General features: G+C 41.2%; 1 protein-coding gene across 1 annotated transcript in view; it reads left to right on the top strand.

Annotated features, from left to right (window-relative positions):
- The window catches only part of Ophn1 (oligophrenin 1), a 333,717-nt gene that overhangs the window by 95,153 nt on the left and 217,687 nt on the right, over positions 1-20,877 (top strand). Inside the window, exon 4 of the mRNA XM_057759550.1 lies at positions 3,678-3,773. Coding sequence (XP_057615533.1) covers positions 3,678-3,773 — 96 coding nt within the window. The remainder of the gene's footprint in view (positions 1-3,677; positions 3,774-20,877) is intronic.

The following is a 20,877-nucleotide window of genomic DNA, read 5'->3' as shown; positions in this document are numbered from 1 at the left end:
CTTTTGAGCTGTTGCTTTGCAGTTATTGTAGTTGTGGTGGTGTTGTTTCCAGTATTGCTGCAGAATGGGAAGACAATACTTTTCTTAGGATAACTTGAGTGTACCACAAAGGAATTCTGTTTTTTTCCCCTTGAATAAACAATGCCTAACTTAAGTCTTTAGTTGTGTATTTGCAATAGATATGGTAAGAAATTAGCCAGGAGATAGAAAAGAAAGGCTAAAGACTCAGTTTGACCTCAAGCAGTGAGAGCCAATTTTTATTATTTTAAGAGGTTGTCACCCCAAGAGCCTGCTGGGAACAGGAGAATGTGCCTGCCATGTGGGATCTGAGAATCTGATTTTATAGTTGAGAGAAGGGAGCAGGGAGAACCTGTCTGTCTTTGCTGAACCCAGGAGCTACTTTTTAGAAAGGGTAGGAGATAAGTCAGAGTGTTTGGTTTTGTAACCTCTAAGCTCTAGGATGTGTGCTGGGGTTTGCTGCTTGCTACCATTTCATGGGGGTGAGCAGATTTCTTGAAACCTTGGACCTATTTTACAGCCATAATTTTGTAGATGGGATATTCTTTATTCCAGACCCTTCACATATAAAGGATAGAGAGAGTAATTTTCTTTCTGGTGGCCTTTTGATGGTGGAGGGGATATTGTTTTGGAGTTTTGGGGTCTGGAGTGACTCCAAAAGAAATATTATTTTTGTTTTGTCCTGTGTGGTGGCCTGAGTGATGTCAGTGCTTTGATCTGGGAAGAACGTCTGTAAAATGTTGAAAAGACAGGATTAAAGTGGGGGGGGGGGGGGGCAGTAAGAGGATGAACCGGGATGAGATGGAAACAAAAACTCATCCAGAGGAAGAGGCTTGGTGTTGAATTTTCTGAACCTGGTTCTGTAGTGGCATTTCACTTGTATTTTAATAAATAAAGCTTGCTCAAAGATCAGAAAAGGAAAATAGCCACAATGGTCAGCCTTATAGACCAAGCAGCAATGGCCCACACCTTTAACCGCAGTAACCACACAGTTTGCCATAGAAAGCAGGCAGTAGGTGTGCACGCTCTTAATCCCAGAACTAGAAAGGATTATAAAATGGGTGGAGATAGCTCTCTGTTTTAGTCTCATTCTGAGATTTCCTGGAGGCAGGATTACCATTTTCAGACTGAGGTCTAGGTAAGAACCAGGGGCTGGCTGCTTTGCTTTTCTCATCTTGAGTTTGAACCTCAATATCTGTCTCCGAGTTTTTATTAATCATGCTTCATGGTCCCTATGTCTTTGACCCCCATCTTGAACTAGCTTGGATTTGTTGGTGTGGAAGCAGCATTGTTTCTGGAGGAAGATACAGATTGCTTCATTGACAGCAGTCAGGAGATCTAGCTCGCTTTGATATTGGAGTATGACATTGGCCAAAGAATCAAACTGATCCCTAATGGTGTCAAGCTGATCTAAAATTTCTTTTAAGGCTTTCTCAGAGGTGGTTAGACAGAGAGGCTAACTGATGTAAAAAAAAAAAAAAAAAAAAAAACAAACAAACAACAACAACAAAAAAACCCACTCCTACTGTTCCTAGTCTGAATCCTGAAATGGACTCTTGCCCAGAGTGGCAAGTAGAGTGATAAGTTTGATGGCCCTTTAGCTCAGTGAAAGGTATTGATATTGAGGAAAAACCAGGACGGTGAAGGGGTTTCCAGGAGCTGACAGATACAGCAGGTTTAGCTTGAATAGAACGTGGTGGTAGGGGAGTATTTGAAAACATTTTCCTGGAGCAGATGAGTTAAATCTTCCTCCCCATCCCCAGCAATACTAGAAACCAGCAGAGGACTCAGATTGAAAATGGGAAGGCCAGATAGGCAGATAGTGCCAGAAGGGCCATCTGGGATGAAGCGGCTCAGATAGTCTTGTGGTACAAAGGTGGTGATTGGGACATTGTTGCATTAGTAAAGTTGGAGGGAACTGACATAGTTATACCTAGGAAGTGGGGGACCTATGAGCACATTAAGGGACCCTGTGAAGTAGGCTTAAAGTCCCTAGGGCAAATGTGGAGGAGCGAGTTTTACAAAATTTTGCCAAAAGATGAGAGTTATGTCCCGTTTAGGAAAGCCCTCCTCTGTTTCAAGGGTTCCCCAGTATCTTTGCAGGTGGAGTAAAAGCCCACCTGCAAAGTGGCAATGTAAGCTAGGCCAGCAGCAGGATAGGGAGTGGTTGGTTAGCAATTTAAGATACCCAGAGAGGAGACAGAGAGAAAGGCCCTATATAAACTGGAAGGGGCACTTGGGAGCCCCAAAAATCCAGTCTCTCCTCCTGGGCTATTTTTTTTTTTTGAGACAGGGTCTTACTTTGTAGCTCTAATTGTCCTGGAACTCACTATTTAGACGATGGTGGCCTTGAACATCGACCTGTCTGCCTCTGCCTCCTGAGTACTGGGATTAAAGGTGTGTACTACTAGATCTGGCCAGGGTTTTTAGAGTCTTTCTCCCAATTTAGGGTTGGTCAGTTTGAACAAGGACAGGATGACTGATTGGCCCACAGCTGTGGCATCTGGTTTGCCTTGAATTCATCAGTCTGTCCATCAGCAGGGGGCCATACTTATAGGAGAAAAACCTAGCAAGCCTTTGTTTTAAGGCATTAGGTTTATTGTCTCAGCCTGCTATCTTAGAAGTTAACCATTTTTATTACCTAACCGGGGCTTCTTTCCCTATCTCTCTGCCTATCATGGAATCTGTCCAACTCCTAGTCCCTCCATCCCTTCTCTCAGAGGTCACTCTGTTATTAGGGATTTTGGGGTGCAGACCACTCTAACTGCTTTCCAGCTTTCAAAAGGGGTGATGTAGAAGGCGCAGAAGTTTGAGTGCCTCAGAGGAGAGTTGATCTAATAGGCCATGATTAAACCTAATAGATGACAAAGACCCAGACATAAGACAGTCACGTGATGACAGTGCACATCCTTGGAGTGAGAGGGTGAGCATCTGTAACATACAAAAAAGTGAGACTGTTAGGATTACTATATTTTTTTTATTTTTTTAGATGTTAAAATAGTTGGGGAAGCATATGGTAGGAAGAGGACAGACAAGAAAACCATATAAAAACTCTTGTTGGTCTTTGTCACAGGTATTAGCAAGACTGATTTTTTGTCACTATTGTCCATTACAAGATGGCTCAAGAGCTTGAGGCATCTTTTATTGGCAAGCATAAGTTAAGAGGTCCAGCCATTTGATCTCCTTTATTATAACCTTGTGGGAAAAATTAAGAAATAAAGTTAATGAAGATTTCTCAACATCATGATTAGAATACCTTTGTAGCCCTGTAGAAGAATATGTGACTTTATAAACAGCTTTTGTTCCATCAGACTCCCATGTAGGGAACAAACACCTGGAAGCTTTGGAAGTAAGTTTTTTTTTTTTTTGATTTTTCGAGACAAGGTTTCTCCGTAGCTTTTGGTTCCTGTCCTGGAACTAGCTCTTGTAGACCAGGCTGGCCTCGAACTCACAGAGATCTGCTTGCCTCTGCCTCCCGAGTGCTGGGATTAAAGGTGTGTGCCACCACTGCCCGGCTGAAAAGTAAGTATTGATGAAAATTTCCTAACTTCCTCGAATACAAGTTGCTGCTTGCCGGAGGTCCCTCTGTATTTCCCATGTACTGTACCCGTGAGCAGGACAGCAGCGCTGACCGTCCCCCCTGCCCTCTTCCTTTGCAGATTACTCTTCTGCGGTCCAGAAGTTTTCCCAGACGCTGCAGTCGTTTCAGTTTGATTTCATCGGGGACACTCTGACCGATGATGAGATCAATATTGGTAAGTCTTCAGCAGCGTGTGGCCATGCAACTCAGGACGCCACCTAGACCCCACGTAATTCCCTTCTCTTCTGGATACGGAGCAGCACGGGGTCCTCCTCATCCCTTTTGGTCTAGTGCAAGTCCCTAGGAGGCTGCTTAAGAATGCTAAGAAAGCATCCTTTTTACTAACATTTCCCCTTCATGTAGAAGCAGTGAAGGGGTCTCCTGAACCTCCACTGAGGCCACTGGCTAGCCTGAAGGGAGACTTTTCTTTAAATCATCTACTAAGTTGACTGTGAGATGTTGGACAAGCTGTTTCCCTTTGAGCCACACTCCTGTCTTCTGAAATTACAGTTAGTATCTCTCTGAAAGCTATTACAGAGGACATTGAACAGGAGGTAAAAGGACCTTTGTGTTTATTTTTATTCTGATGAGTAAAAGCAAGGACCTGAGCAAACTAAGGCTCTTCTGCCAAATGCGCCTCCCTACCTCTTTTTGCATGTCAATTTTATTGGGACCTAGCTACACTTATCTAAGTGTTGTCTATGGGTATTTTGTCTGGCAGAACAGCATTAGGTAGCAGTGATAGTGACCGATGCCCTTCAAAAGAACCTTGGAGTTCAACATACTATTTGCTGGGCTGGCCATGGCATCTAGGCCAGAAGCACATGGATTTCTTTGAGTTCAATGCAAGCTTAGTCTATATGGTGAGCTTCAGGCTAGCCAAAGATGCGACCCTGTATCGAAAAAAGAATATTTTCCATATGAGAGCGATGAACACACAACTGTTATGAGTGATAATACTGTTACTAAAAAGAAGTGATGTTTGCAGTTACATTTATAGTCCCAAGGATTAAAAAGCAAAACATTATGATAAAATCTCATTGTAGCTAATTTGAATGATTTGTAAATGTATAAAGGATGCAATTACTTTGCTATCCATGCATAGTTAGTAGCATTTTAGACATACTGGTATATCAACCTCTGAATATTTTCTCGTATACTTACTATCTTCTTTAAAAGATTTTTCTTTTCTCTCTTTCTTTTCTTTTTTCTTGAGACAAGGTTGCTGTGTGTCTCAGGCTGGCAGTGAACTTAAAAGAGTTATTTTGTTTTTAATTGCGTATTTCCATATGTATCTGTCTGTAGATATGGGCAGATGAGTGTAGTGCTGGAGGAGGCCAGAGAGCCAGATCCCCTGCAGCTGGAGGTGGTTGGGAGGCATCGGTCATGGGTCCTGGGAACCGCAGTTAGGTCCTCTGCAAAAACAGTACCTGGTTTTAACTGTTGAACCATCCCTCTAGTCCCTGGCTTTGAACCCTTGATTGTCCAGTCTCAGCCTCTCAAGTGCTGAGATTGGAGGCATAGATCGCTCATATATCCATGTTCTTCGCATGGAAACTACTTCTTTTTTTTTTTTTTTTTTTTTTTTTGGTTTTTCGAGACAGGGTTTCTCTGTCGTTTTGGAGCCTGTCCTGGAACTAGCTCTTGTACACCAGGCTGGTCTCGAACTGGAAACTACTTCTTAATAAATATAAAATTTAGGCTGGGGATATAGCTCAGTTGGTAGAGTACTTTTCAGCTATGCAGGAAGCTCCAGATTTGATTCCCAGCACTGCATAAAATTGTATGGGGTTGCACACACCTATCTATAATCTCAGCTCTTGGAAGGCAGAAACAGAGCCTCAGAAGTTCAAATTTATCCTTGGCTGCATAGTCTAGCCTGGGCTATATAGATACTGTCTCAAATAAGTGTGTGTGTGTACATATTTTTTAGTAGGCTCAAATAGTGGCATTTTATAATTTTTACTTAAAATTTTATACAGCAAATTTAATTTTCCATTTAAATTTAAATTTCTTCCTAAGTTTCATGAGAAAGCAAGGACATTGTTTCATCCACTGCTCTTTTGCCAACACCTAAGAGAATGTTAGGTATACATTAGCTGCTGAGTGCATGTTTACCAAATGAGAATAATAGATATATCAGCATTATTACATTTTATTTATATATTTGATATATTTACAGTTTATTTTCTACTTAGCTACTTTTGGGATTCACCTTATTTATAGTTTTCACTATTTTAGATGGTATCATGATAAATACCTTTGTATTAATAACATTGATGAGTATTTTAATTAAATGTGGTTGTGGACCTAGTGAGGTTGGTACTTGTATTTGAGTTATTACAATCTGATTGGATTTCTTTCTACTTATGCAGGTAGGTCCTGGTCCAAGAGCCTGACTTACTAAGATTATCAATGGCTCTGGAGGCCGACAGCCTATGTTTGACTTGCAGATCTATAACTTATTTAGTGTTACTTGGGCAAGCAATTTCACCTCTTTGAATGTTAATTTTTTAATCTGTAGGATGAGTATATAAGTTACTTTTTTATTTCTTTTTTTTTTTTTTAGACACTTTGGATATTTTATTTTTTATTTATTTTTTTTTATGTTTTCTTTTTTTTTTCCATTTTTTTAATTCTTTTTTAATTAAAATTTCCAACTGCTCCCCGTTTCCCATTTCCCTCCCCTCCTCCCACACATTGCCCCCTCCCCCCACTCCTCTTCTCCTCCCCCCAGTCCATTTCCCCTCCCTCTCGATACTGAAGAGCAGACCAAATTCCCTGCCCTACAGGAAGACCAAGGTCCTCCCACTTCCATCCAGGCCCAGGAAGGTGAGCATCCAAACAGGCTAAACTCCCACAAAGCCAGTTCATGTATTAGGATCGAAACCTAGTGCCATTGTCCTTGGCTTCTCATCAGCCATCATTGTCCGCCATGTTCAGAGAGTCCAGTTTCAACCCATGCTTATTCAGTCCCAGTCCAGCTGGCCTTGAAGAGCTCCCAATAGATCAGTTCCACTGTCACAGTGGGTGGGTGCACGCCTCATGGTCCTGATTTCCTTGCTCATGTTCTCCCTCCTTCTGCTCCTCATTTGGACCTTAAGAGCTCAGACCGTTGCTCCAATTTGGGTCTCTGTCTCTCTCTCGATCTATCGCCAGTTGAAAGTTCCTGTGCCATTCTCCTTGGCCTCTCGTCAGTTCTCATTGTCCGCCACATTCCGAGAGTCCGGTTTTATCCCATGTTTTTTTCAGTAGCAGTCCAGCTGACCTTGGTGAGCTCCCAATAGATCGGCCCCACTGTCTCAGTGGTTGGGTGCACCCCTCATGATCCTGACTTCCTTGTTCATGTTCTCTCTCCTTCTGCTCCTCATTATAACCTTGGGAGCTCAGTCCGGTGCTCCAGTGTGGGTCTCTGGCTCTATCTCCATCCATCGCTAGATGAAGGTTCTATGGCGATATGCAAGATATTCATCAGTATGATTATAGGATAGGTTCATTTCAGGTTCCCTATCCTCAGGTGCCCCAATGAACTAACTGGGGACATTGCCCTGGGCATCTGGTAGCCAATCCAAGTTCAAGTCTCTTGCCACCCCTTAGGTGGCTCCCTTACCTAAGGTATGAGTTTCCCTGCTCCCCTATCCAACCTTCCTTTATCCCCAATCACCCCGATTCCCCCAGTTCCCCTCATCCTCTCCTTCACACTTTTCTCTCCCCATCACCCCTCATCCCCATCCCACCCCACCCCCAAGATTCCAATTTTTTGCCCATCAGTCATGTCTATTTCCCATAGCTGGGAGGATATCTATATGTTTTTCCTTGGGTTTACCCTCTTGTTTAGCTTCTTTAGGATCACAAATTATAGACTCAGTGGCCCCTATCCATGGCTAGAAACCAATTATGAGTGAGTACATCCCATGTTCTTCTTTTTGGGTCTGGGTTACCTCACTAAGGATCGTATTTTCTATTTCCATCCATTTGCATGCAAAATTCGAGAAGTCATTGTTTTTTACCGCAGAGTAGTACTCTAATGTGTATATATTCCACACTTTCTTCATCCATTCTTCCATTGAAGGGCATCTAGGTTGCTTCCAGGTTCTGGCTATTACAAATAATGCTGCTATGAACATAGTTGGACAAATGCTTTTGTCATATGATAGGGCATCTCTTGGGTATATTCCCAAGAGTGGTATTGCTGGGTCCAGGGGTAGGTTGATCCCAATTTTTCTGAGAAACCGCCACACTGATTTCCAAAGTGGTTGCACAAGTTTGCAGTCCCACCAGCAATGGATGAGGGTACCCCTTTCTCCACAACCTCTCCAGCAAAGGCTATCCTTGGTGTTTTTGATTTTAGCCATTCTGACAGGTGTAAGATGATATCTCAAAGTTGTTTTGATTTGCATTTCTCTGATCGCTAAGGAGGTTGAGCATGACCTTAAGTATCTTTTGGCCATTTTAACTTCTTCTGTTGAGAATTCTCTGTTCAGTTCAGTGCCCCATTTTTTAATTGGGTTAATTATCCTTTTAAAGTCTAGTTTCTTGAGTTCTTTATATATTTTGGAGATCAGACCTTTGTCTGTTGCGGGGTTGGTGAAGATCTTCTCCCAGTCAGTAGGCTGCCTTTTTGTCTTAATGACAGTGTCCTTTGCTTTACAGAAGCTTCTCAGTTTCAGGAGGTCCCATTTATTCAATGTTGCCCTTAATGTCTGTGCTGCTGGGGTTATACATAGGAAGCGATCTCCAGTGCCCATATGTTGTAGGGTACTTCCCATTTTCTCTTCTATCAGGTTCAGTGTGTTCAGATTGATATTGAGGTTTTTGATCCATTTGGACTTGAGTTTTGTGCATGGTGATAGATATGGGTCTATTTTCATTCTTCTACAGGTTGACATCCAATTGTGCCAGCACCATTTGTTGAAGATGCTTTCTTTCTTCCATTGTATACTTTTAGCTCCTTTATCGAAAATCAGTTGTTCATAGGTTTGTGGGTTAAAATCTGGGTCTTCTATACGATTCCATTGGTCGACTTCTCTGTTTTTATGCCAGTACCACGCTGTTTTCATTACTGTAGCTCTGTAATAGAGTTTGAAGTCAGGGATGGTAATGCCTCCAGAAGTTCCTTTATTGTATAAGATTGTTTTGGCTATCCTGGGTTTTTTGTTTCTCCATATAAAGTTGATTATTGTCCTTTCAAGATCTGTGAAGAATTTTGATGGGATTTTAATGGGGATTGCATTGAATCTATAAATTGCCCTTGGTAGAATTGCCATTTTTACTATGTTGATTCTCCCAATCCAAGAGCAAGGGAGATCCTTCCATTTTCTGGTATCCTCTTCAATTTCTTTCTTCAATGCCTTAAAGTTTTTGTCAAGTAGATCTTTCACTTCCTTGGTTAGAGTTACCCCAAGATATTTTATGCTGTTTGTGGCTATCGTGAAAGGTGATGATTCTCTTATTTCTCTCTCTGCTTCCAGATCCTTTGTGTATAAGAGGGCGACTGATTTTTTGGAGTTGATCTTGTATCCTGCCACATTACTAAAGGCGTTTATCAGCTGTAGGCGTTCTTTGGAGGAGTTTTTGGGGTCGCTCATGTACACTATCATATCATCTGCAAATAATGCAAGTTTAACTTCTTCCTTTCCAATTTGAATCCCCTTTATCCCCTTATGTTGTCTTATTGCTATTGCTAAAACTTTGAGAACTATATTGAAGAGGTATGGAGAGAGTGGACAGCCTTGGCGTGTTCCTGATTTTAGTGGGATGGCTTTAAGTTTCTCTCCATTTAATTTGATATTAGCTGTCGGCTTGCTGTATATAGCTTTAATTATATTTAGGTATGACCCTTGTATCCCTAATCTCTCCAAGACTTTTATCATAAAGGGATGTTGAATTTTGTCAAATGCTTTTTCAGCATCTAATGAAACGATCATATGGTTTTTTTCTTTCAGTTTATTTATATGATGGATTACATTGATAGATTTGCGTATGTTAAACCAGCCCTGCATCTCTGGTATGAAGCCTACTTGATCATAATGGATAATTTTTCTAATGTGTTCTTGGATTCGGTTTGCCAGAATTTTGTTGAGGATTTTTGCATCGATGTTCATGAGTGAGATTGGCCTGTAATTCTCTTTCTTGGTTGGGTCTTTGTGTGGTTTTGGTATCAGAGTTACTGTAGCTTCATAAAAGGAATTTGGCAATGACTCTTCTGTTTCTATATTGTGAAATACATTAAGGAGAATAGGTATTAGGTCTTCTTGGAAGTTCTGGTAGAATTCCGCATTGAAACCATCTGGTCCTGGACTTTTTTTGGAAGGGAGGTTTTTGATAACAGCTTCTAATTCTTCACGACTAACAGGTCTATTTAGGTTGTTCACCTGGTCCTGGTTTAACTTTGGTAAATGGTATTTATCTAAAAAGGCGTCCATTTCTTTTACATTTTCCAGTTTTGTGGCATACAGGCTTTTGTAGTAAGATCTAATGATTCTCTGAATTTCCTCTGTGTCTGTGGTTATGTCTCCCTTTTCATTTCTGATCTTATTAATTTGCAAATTCTCTCTCTGCCGTTTGATTAGTTTGGATAGGGGTTTATCAATCTTGTTGATTTTCTCCAGGAACCAGCTTTTTGATTCATTGATTCTTTCAATTGTTTTCTGTGTTTCTATTTTGTTGATTTCAGCCCTCAGTTTGATTATTTCCAGTCTTCTACCCCTTCTAGGTGAGTCTGCTTCTTTTTTTTCTAGAGCTTTCAGGTGGGCTGTTAAGTCTCCAATGTGTGCTTTCTCTGTTTTCTTTAAGTGGGCAGTTAGTGCTATGAACTTTCCTCTCAGAACTGCTTTCATAGTGTCCCATAGGTTTGAGTATGTTGTTTCTTTATTTTCATTGTCTTCAAGGAAGAGTTTAATTTCTTTCTTTATTTCTTCCTTAATCCAGGTATGGTTCAGTAGTTGACTATTCAGTTTCCATGAGTTTGTAGGCTTTCTGGGGGTAGCATTGTTGCTGAATTCTAGCTTTAATCCATGGTGATCTGATAAGATACAGGTGGTTATTAATATTTTTTTGTAACTGTGGATGTTTGCTTTGTTACCGAGTATGTGGTCGATTTTTGAGAAGGTTCCATGAGCTGCAGAGAAGAAGGTATATTCTTTCCTATTTGGGTGGAATATTCTATAGATGTCTGTTAAGTTCATTTGATTCATTACCTCCATTAATTCTCTTATTTCTCTGTTAGGTTTCTGTCTACTTGACCTGTCCATTGGTGAGAGAGGAGTATTAAAGTCTCCTACTATTAATGTGTGCGGTTTGATGGCTGCCTTGAGTTTTAACAATGTTTCTTTTACGTACGTGGGTGCTTTTATATTAGGGGCATAGATATTCAGGATTGAGACTTCATCCTGATGAATTGTTCCTGTTATGAGTAGAAAATGTCCCTCTCCATCTCTCCTGATTGATTTAAGTTTGAAGTCAACTTTGTTAGAAATTAGTATGGCCACCCCTGCTTGTTTCTTAGGTCCATTTACTTGATAAGCCTTATCCCAACCCTTTACTCTGAGTAGGTGCCTGTCTTTGTGGTTGAGGTGTGTTTCTTGTAAACAGCAGAATGTTGGATCCTGTTTTCGTATCCAATCTCTTAGTCTGTGCCTTTTTATAGGAGAGTTGAGTCCATTGACATTAAGTGATATTAATGACCAGTGGTTGTTAACTCCGGTCATTTTTTAAGTTGTAAATTTTGTGTGTTCCCCTTCTTTGTGTTGCGCTGGTGAAGGGTCTCTAGTTGTCTGAGATATTGTGGTCATTGTTGGACTCCTTGGTTAGTGATTTTCCTTCTATTACTTTCTGTAAGGCTGGAATTGTGGCTACGTATTGTTTAAATTTGTTTTTATCCTGGAAAGTTTTGTTTTCTCCATTTATAGTGAACGAAAACTTGGCTGGGTATAGTAGTCTGGGCTTGCATCCATGGTCTCTTAGTTTCTGCAGTACATCTATCCAGGACCTTCTGGCTTTCATGGTTTCCATAGAGAAGTCAGGTGTAAGTCTGATAGGTTTACCTTTATAAGTAACTTGGCCTTTTTCCTTTGCTGCTCTTAGTATTCTTTCTTTATTCTGTATGCTTTGTGTTTTGATTATTATATGGCGAGAGGATGTTTTTTTTTGATCCAGCCTATTCGGTGTTCTGTATGCTTCTTGAACCTTCATAGGTATATCTTTCTTTAGGTTGGGAAAGTTTTCTTCTATAATTTTATTAAATATATTTTCTGGACCGTTGAGCTGCGCTTCTTCTCCTTCTTCTATTCCTATTATTCTTAGGTTTGGTCTTTTTATTGTGTCCCATATTTCCTGAATGTTTTGTGATGAGAATTTGTTGGCCTTGCTGTTTTCTTTGATCAGCGTGTTTATTTTCTCTATGGTATCTTCAGAATCTGAGATTCTTTCTTCTATCTCTTGTATTCTGTTGGTTATGCTTGCTTCTGTAGTCTCTATTCGTTTACCTAGATTTTCCCTGTCCAGCTGGCCTTCTGTTTGTGTTTTCTTCTTTGCCTCCATTTCAGTTTTTAAGTCTTGAACTGTTTCCATTATCTGTTTGATTGTTTTTCCTTGGTTTCCTAGGGTATCATTCACTGATTTACTCAATTCTTCAAACTTTCTGTTATACTTCTCATCCATTTCTATAAGGGCATTTTTTACATGTTGTTTAAGGGCGTCAATCACTTTCATAAAGTCAATTTTATCTACTTCTTCATGATTAAGGTGTTCATGTCCACCTGTTGGGAGGTCGCTGGGTTCTGGTGGTTTCATATAGTTTTTCAGATTGTTAGGTGAATTCTTGCATTGGCGCCTGCCCATCTCTTTCTCCGAATGCTCCCCTCTGGATCTTCTTTTACCGGATCAGGTCTCCTTGCCTACTGATGTACCTTCCCAGTGATGGCTCTCTGCAGTGCTAGCTCTCCTGGTGTTCTATTGATGTCTCTCCTTGCTTGTTGCAGGCAGGCCAGTGAAACAAAGGAAGTCTCGCCTGCCTACTTGCCCTGAGGATTTGCCCCCAGCGCCAGACAGACTGAGCTGGATGGTGTTATGTGCCCAAAGAGGAAAGGGGGCAGAAGGAAGAAGGGTTCTGGATGCAAGCTGGGTGGGACAAGAAGAGAGAGGCAGTATGCGGGGTATAGAGCCCCTGCAGGGAGCCCAGGGAGTATAGGGAGGGGGATGAGGAACTTCAGAGTTCCCTGTCCAGGGCTGCTTCCGCCGCCGCTGGTCACAAACTCACCACACTGCTGTCTCTCCTGGTGCCGAGATCAGACCTCCGTGCAGGTTGGGTAGTTCGTAACAAAGCGCCTACCTTGGTTGGTGCAGGTGGGCCAGTGAGACAAAGGAGGTCTCGCCTGCCTACTTGCCCTGAGGATTTGCCCCCAGCGCCAGACAGACTGGGCTGGATGGTGTTATGTGCCCAAAGAGGAAAGGGGACAGAAGGAAGAAGGGTTCTGGATGCAAGCTGGGTGGGACAAGAAGAGAGAGGCAGTATGGGGGGGTAGAGCCCCTGCAGGGAGCCCGGGGAGTATAGGGAGGGGGATGAGGAACTTCAGAGTTCCCTGTCCAGGGCTGCTTCCGCCGTCGCTGGTCACAAACTCACAGCACTGCTGTCTCTCCTCTACTTTTTTATTTCTGTGACCAAGTTAAGGAAAGCCAGATTTATTTTTTCTCAGTTATTGACTAGCAGCTATATGCCAAATACCAAGCTAAATAATTTACATACATTCTAATCTACATGGGTTATTCTATTTATTCCACATAGACTTATGAGGTAAATTTTATTCCATAGTTCACAGAAGAGAACAATGGAGGCTCAATAGGTTCAAGTAACATTGCTAATATCCCACAGCTAATAAACAAACCTCAAATCCGAAGCAGACGTGAGACTCCAAAAACTTTTACTTCTGTAATGGTTAATATATGTTCAGTTGGACAGGATTATAAAAATACAGGAGAGAAGCTTCAGGGCTACTTGAAAGAGTTATCTAGATTATGTTAGTCTCTAAGAATAACTGTAAGGAAGCCAGACAGTGGTGGCACACACCTTTATTCCCAGCACTTCAGAGGCAGAGGCAGACAGATCTCTGAGTTTGAAGTCAACCTGATCTACAAAGGGAGTTCCAGGGCAGCTAGGGCAACACAGAGAAACCCTGTGTCAAGAAAAAGAGAGATAGAGTATCTGTGAGGGGTTATCTAGATTAGAAGAACTGAGTTAGAAGACCCACTCTAAACATGGGCAACACCATTTCATGGGCTGGGGTCCTAGACTTACTAAAAAGGAGAAACTGGACTCTGTATGCATGTTCATTTCTCTCTGCTTCCTGTGGATGCCATGTGACAAGCTACCTCAAGCATTGTTCAGTCTGTCCCCACCATGGTGAACTGCACGGATAAACTGTGAGTGATAATAAACTTTCTTTCTCTAGCTAGCTTTTTATCCGACATTTTGTCACAGGACTGAGAAAAGTAGCATCCATCTTAGAAGCCATGCGAGCTGCGGAAAAGACCGACGCAAACTGAAGGCACAAATATTGTAGGCTAGAGTGGAAACAAATGTCCTTATTTGGCCTTGAGCTTTCCCCATTGAATACAGACTGTTCAGGGGAAGACCTGGAGCTGAACATCAAGCGATGCTTCAGGGAAGTCGGGATTTCTCCATGAGCTGTAGAATCATTTTCATTTCTCCTCGTGTCTTACTTACTTTTCTATCACTGTGATAAGACAGCAGGACCAAGGAAATTTACAGAAGTAATAGTCTATTTGGGGATTACAATTTCAAAGGGCGAGTCCATAACCATCATGGTAGGGAACATGGCAGTGGACAAGCAGGCATGGTACTGAAGCAGTAGCTGGTTCACAAGTATATGTATGGCAGGCAGGCAGGCAGGGAGGGAGGAATGGAGAGTGTGTTGGGATGGTGGGTTAAGGAAATGATTGTGGGAGAAAAAGAGAACTATAACTGGCAATAGGCAATGATGTGTTTTATGATTTAAAAACATTGGCGTGTCCCCGGTGGACTGGCAGAGCAGCTTCAAGCCCGGCAGAGACGGCTGCCAGAGCTGTGCATATTCCCAGTGGCAAGCGGCAGACACATGGCAGGGCAGGCAGTGGGCTCTGGGAGCTGCAAGATCCCCGGGCGGTTTACAAGTGGTGGCTCATCCCGGGCAGGCTGGTCCTGCCATGCAGCCGGAAGAGCCATCCAAGCTAGCGGGTGATCAGGAGGTGGGTAAAAGGCTTACAAGACACAGTAAATAGGCATAAATCTGAACATTTATTACTTAGAGGAGAGAGAGAAAGACAGAGAGAGAGAGAGAGAGAGAGAGAGAGAGAGAGAAGAGAAGAGAGAGAGACAGAAACGTGCTCGCAAGAGGGGACAGCGAGAGAGATTCAAGATGGCAACGAGAGGTCAGAGGTGGCCGGGAGTGGGCATGGAAAAGAATAACAATGTGAACTTTTGAACCCTCAAATCCCGCACCCCAGTGGCACACCTCCAACAAGGCCACACCTCCTACTCCTTGCCATCAGCTTAGAACCAAGCATTCAAATATACGAGCCTATGGGACCATTTTCAGTCAAACTACAACACCTAGGTATCTGCAATCTACTATGGGCTAATGTACCAAGTTGCCTTTCAAATCTATCATTAAAAGTCCATTATGGAATTCTGGGTCCTCTGCATATTCAATGTAAAATCTAACAGTCTAATTATTCCATCCTAACTGGACTTGTACAAATTCTTCCAGTGAAGCAGAGAGTGTACAACTCCAGGCCAGTAGGACATGGCACACACTGCTACATCAGCTGCTGGAACAAGTGTTTCTTCCCAACAACAGACTTCCACTAAGTCCCCAAAGATTTTTGTCCCAAGGACTCCAAACAGCATCAACCTCAGCTGCCGAAGCATTGCCACCTCCTCTCACACTACCACAAATCTCAGCTTAGAAAATAACAAACTCAAAATGTGTAGTGGACACAGCAAGCCCATCAATTCTCCAAGTCACTCTCCTGTCTCCCTTAACAAAAGTTAGTTCACGGAGTCATAATCTCTGCAGGTATACCCAACTTAGTCTAGAGGCTCATTAGTACCCCAGAACAGCTATGAATGAAGCCCAATACAATGTTTTAAACTTGCATAATTTTTCTAAATTCGACATTGCATCTCTCAGGAGGGAATTTTATAGATGGCAAGGTTTACAGTGTAAAACAGTTGGACATATCTGCTGCAGCAATAGTCAGGTGGTAACTGGGAGCTGATAAAGTTGCCAAGTGAGAGGTAGCGAGTGGTAGCTAAGTTAAAGAGCTATCATAAACCACATGTTAAGAAACAAAGATGTCACAGGCAAAAGCGATCAGGGAGACCACAGAAACCTACAGGAATCTGGCAGTGCTAGGAAGTCGTTTTTATTGTTGCTTGTCACTATGCTAAGTTCATATACTCTTTATTACACAGCACGAGTTCATGTTTATGGTGACATTCAGTGACAGTGTATAATTCTCTCCTCTGTTCATTGTTCTCAAGGAAAATGGGCACAGTGTTAGATTATACTAACAGAAAAAAGAGGCACTTATGGAATTGGGAATGTCATATACATGCAAGTCTTCAATAAATAACAGAAATAATAAATGAGATTTAATATTGACAAGGATTTTTACATTGCTAACATTTATTTAGACACTCTGCACACCTGTCTTTCATTATCGCGTCCCCATTGTCTTGGTTAATCTGAGAATCTAAAATGGCTGAAATACACTTAAGGGAATGCTCAAAGTCTTTAGCCATCAGAGAAATGCAAATCGAAACAACTCTGAGATTCCATCTTACACCTGTAAGAATGGCCAATATAAAAAACACTGATGACAGCTGATGCTGGAGAGGATGTGGGGTAAAGGGAACACTCCTGCATTGCTAGTGGGAATGCAAACTGGTACAACTGCTTCAGATATCAGTATGGTGATTTCTCAGAAAATTAGGAAACAACCTTCCTCAAGACCCAGCAATACCACTTTTGGGTATATATCCAAAGGATGCTCAGTTATGCCACAAGGACATGTGCTCAACTATGTTCATAGCAGCATTGTTTGTCATAGCCAGAACTGGAAATAACCTAAATGCCCCTTGACTGAAGAATAGATAAGAAAATGTGGTAGATTTCCCCAATGGAATGCTATACAGCATAAAAAAATTAAATCTTTAAATTTGTGGGCAAATGGATGGATCTAGAAAACATCATATTGAGTGAGGTAACCCAGACCCAGATAGACAAATATAATGTGTACTCACTCATAATTGTCATAAATGGCCTTTGGGCATAAAAGATAAACCAGCCTACAATTCCCAATCTCAGAGAACCTAGACAACAAAGAAGACCCTAAGAGGGACATACATAGATCTAACCTACTTGGGAAGTAAAAAAAGACAAAATCTCCTGAGTAATTTGGGAGCATGGGGATTATTGGAGAGGGTAGAAGGGGAGGAGAGAGGAAGGGAGGAGAATGGAGGAAAATATATAGGTCAATAAAAACATTAAAATAAACAAGAAAAAGAAAATGTGAAAGCAAATTCATATGCCCAAGGGAAAAATCCAGTTTCATTCAGAAAAGATCCAAGATTTTATGTTTATATCACAGTCTTCGGCTTAAAGATTACCTGCAACAATAAGCAATAATTACCAATAACAAAAGAAAAATAAGCCCTGAGTCTGAAGTCAATTTTCAACAAAAAGTCACAAAACATACAAATAAATGGGAAAGTATGCCACATTCAAAGGAAAGAAAATAATCAAAAAAAAAAAAAACAGTAAAGAAAGAAAAAAAGAAAAGAAAAGGCAGGGAACAAAGACATACCTCTAATTTCAGCATCTGTGAAACAGAGAGAAAAGGATCAGGAGTTTAAAGTTATCCTTGTTACATAGTTAGTTTGAGGCTGGGCGGAGGGGCGGGGTGGATAAGATGCTACAGATCTTATTAAAACTACACTGAGCAGTTTAGCCGCTCTAGACTATTAGAACTGTACACGGTTTTCTTTTCTTCTTTTGTTATTTTCGTTTTGAAATAGGTTGTCTTGTAGCCAAGGCTAGCTTTGAGAATGATCCTCTTGCCTCCACCTCCATTTGTGGCTTTTCTTTTTTCTTTTTCTTTGGCTTTTCAAGACAGGGTTTCTCTGTAGCTTTAGAGCCTGTCCTGGAACTAGCTCTTGTCGACCACGCTGGCCTCGAACTCACAGAGACCTGCTAGCCTCTGCCTCCTGAGTGCTGGAATTAGAGGCACATGCCACCACTGCCTCACTGTGGCTTAAAGTTTTGCTATAGCACCAACAGGAGCCGTTGGCTTGTTATTTTTTTAAACAATATATTTTATTTTAAAAATTATATGTCGAGGAGAATGATACTTGAGTGGAGAGGTGCTTCCACAGGCCAAAAGAAGATGGCCAAGCCTTGGAACTGGAGTCATGGGCAGTGACTAGCTGAGCCACCGTACATGGGGAAGTGCTGAGAACTGAACTGCAGCTCTCTGAATGAGCAGGAAGTATTCTTAACTGCGGAACCACATCTCCTGCCCCCTGAATGTATTCTTGTAATGGAATTATAGCCTGTCTTTCACTTCGAAAAATGACTGAGGAGGTTAGCCACAGCTCCTCTTCCTTTTCTTTTTCCTCTTTCCTTCTGCCTTTTTGACAAGTTGTCATTATACATTCAAGATTGACCTCAATCTGACAGTCCCCAGATTTTAGCTTTCCAAATGCTGGGATTACAGACATGCTTCCCTGTGACTGGCTTGTTGCTGTTAGTGTTTCTGTTGTTGTTGTTGTTAATGTTTTGAGACAGGGTCTCATTACATAGCCTTGGCTGTCCTAGAATTCATGATGTGGAATAGGCTGGCCTAGAACTCATAGAGATCCACCTTTCTCTGCCTTTCCAGTGCTGGGATTATTGTGTGTCTAGCTTCTTTTCTTTTCATGTCTTGATTAAGTAGGATTTTAAATCAGTTAATCTTGATTCAGAAATTGATACATATGTCCTTTTCATAGAGAACCACCATTGAGTTCTCCCTTCCTTTCTTATCTCAGTTTAATTTTCTGTACTTGTTTGCAATCATATTGTACATATAATTTATTTTACTTCATATACACGCAAAAATTATTTTAAAAAATTTCATACAATATATTTGATATTTTTTACCTTCTCCAGCACCTCCCAGATTTTCCCCACGTCTCTACCCACCCAACTTCATGTTTCTCTCTTTCTTTGAAAACCCCAGGAAAAAGTTTTTAGTCAGTCTGTCTTTCTTAAAAATTTTTACATTCCGCTTGTTTCACACAATATGACACCATAGACATTTTACTATGTTCATAAAGTTTTGTGCAATGTTCTCTTTAAGAAGTAAGGAAATTGGTCCTTTAATCATTTCTTAGCCATGTTTACATTTTAATGATTTTTAATTTTTCACCATCATTAATAACAATGAGTGCTAACCTTGGCTCTAAAAGCTTTTCCCTTTGGGGTCAGAGTTATTTTTAGGCTTCCTTTCCCAATGAAGTTTGTAGGTAAAAGAGTATAAACAGTTGTAAGCCACTTGATCAATGTTGCCAACATTATTGAAAATTTATGATGCTTTTGGAAGGCAGTGTTTATTTCAACCTAGACATTTTTCTTCGTTTTACTGAACTTCTATTTTCTCATTGTTAAGGTGGTAAAAATGAATATTAGATCTGAAACACATACGGTATGGTATCTTCCCTACCTTTATATTTTTCTTCCTTGACATTTTCCAGAGAGAGTTAATTTTTGCCAAAGTCTCATTTTATTTATTTATTTTTTAAATTATTTATTTATTATGTATGCAATATTCTGCCTACACATTTGCCTGCAGGCCAGAGGAAGACACCAGACCTTATTGCAGATGGTTGTGAGCCACCATGTGGTTACTGGGAATTGAACTCAGGACCTTTGGAAGAACAGGCAATGCTCTTAATCGCTGAGCCATCTCTTTAGCCCACAGAATCTCATTTTATATTTTGGAGCAGCTTGAAATTATTGAAGAATGTGGCAATTTCCCTAGCCATGTTTTTGGTGGTTGTTGATGATCACGTTGGGGTTGGCTCCACAGGACATTTTCCTTCCTTTTTGTAGCCAATTTTCCTAGTCATTATTTCTTTTATCTACAGAGGAGGCAGGACGTTCTCTTTAGTGACTCTTCTAATAGCACACTAGAGGATGGTCTGGTCTCCTTACTTGTGGTGAGATTTTGTTTGTGACCTAATAAAGAAAGCTTGACTGAAGATCAGAGTACAGAGCTAAGCCACTAGTTAACCATAGAGGCCAGGCAGTGGAGGCACACACCTTTAATCCCAGCACCAGGAGGACAGATGCAGAGGGATCTCTGTGAGTTCAAGACCACCCTGGGCTACACTACATTAATCCAGTCTCAAAGAGAAACAGAGTCAGGCAGTGGTGGCTCACACCTTTAATCCCAGTATTTGGGAGTTACATGCCTTCAATCCCAGCACTAGGGAGGTGAAGACAGTTACGAATCAAGGAATCTTCATTGGTGGGAGTACTACTTAGGTGGGCTAAATGATGGGACGTTTCTTCTAGGCCTGAGTGTCCCTGACTTTGTGGATGGTTACAAAATGAGTGCTCTGTCTTTACCAATTGATTTACGCAATGCTCACAAAGCTTTTAGGTCAGATAGAGAGGATTACAATAAATGACCGGGACAAGGGCTAATACTAGTCCAAGATAATTTGGTTCTGAACTTGCCACTGATCTAAACTCTGCACTGTCACCGAAGGTCTCTTCAGTAAATCAGGCTTTCAGAAGGTTCAGTTGAAGGGGGTATTTGTTTCTGGGAGCTTTTGCTTACATATCTAACACTGACCTCAAAGTCACAATCCTATCTCCCCAGTAATAATAGCCTGTGTCACTATTCCCAGATCAGTTCTTCTTGATTCAGCAACTTAACTTTGAATTAATTCAGAAATTATTGAATACCTTATTAATTGAAAGTAAGGTTCAAGAGCCTCGTGTGATTAATGCATGCCTATAGTACTGAACTTGGGATATGGAGGCAGAAGATCAAGAGTTGAAGGCTATCCTTGTCTACATAGTGAGTTCAAGGCCTGCATATGATACAGGAGAGTTCCCGTCTTCAAGAGAAAAGAGGGATCAAGCTGGATATGGTAATACATGCTTGTAATCCAAGTACTTGGCAGATTGTGACAGAATTACATCAAATTTTAGGACACCCTGGGCTTCAGA

Source organism: Chionomys nivalis, chromosome X (assembly GCF_950005125.1).
Source record: "Chionomys nivalis chromosome X, mChiNiv1.1, whole genome shotgun sequence".
NCBI classification, from domain to species: Eukaryota; Metazoa; Chordata; class Mammalia; order Rodentia; family Cricetidae; genus Chionomys; species Chionomys nivalis.
This window is presented reverse-complemented; position numbering and strand designations above follow the sequence as displayed.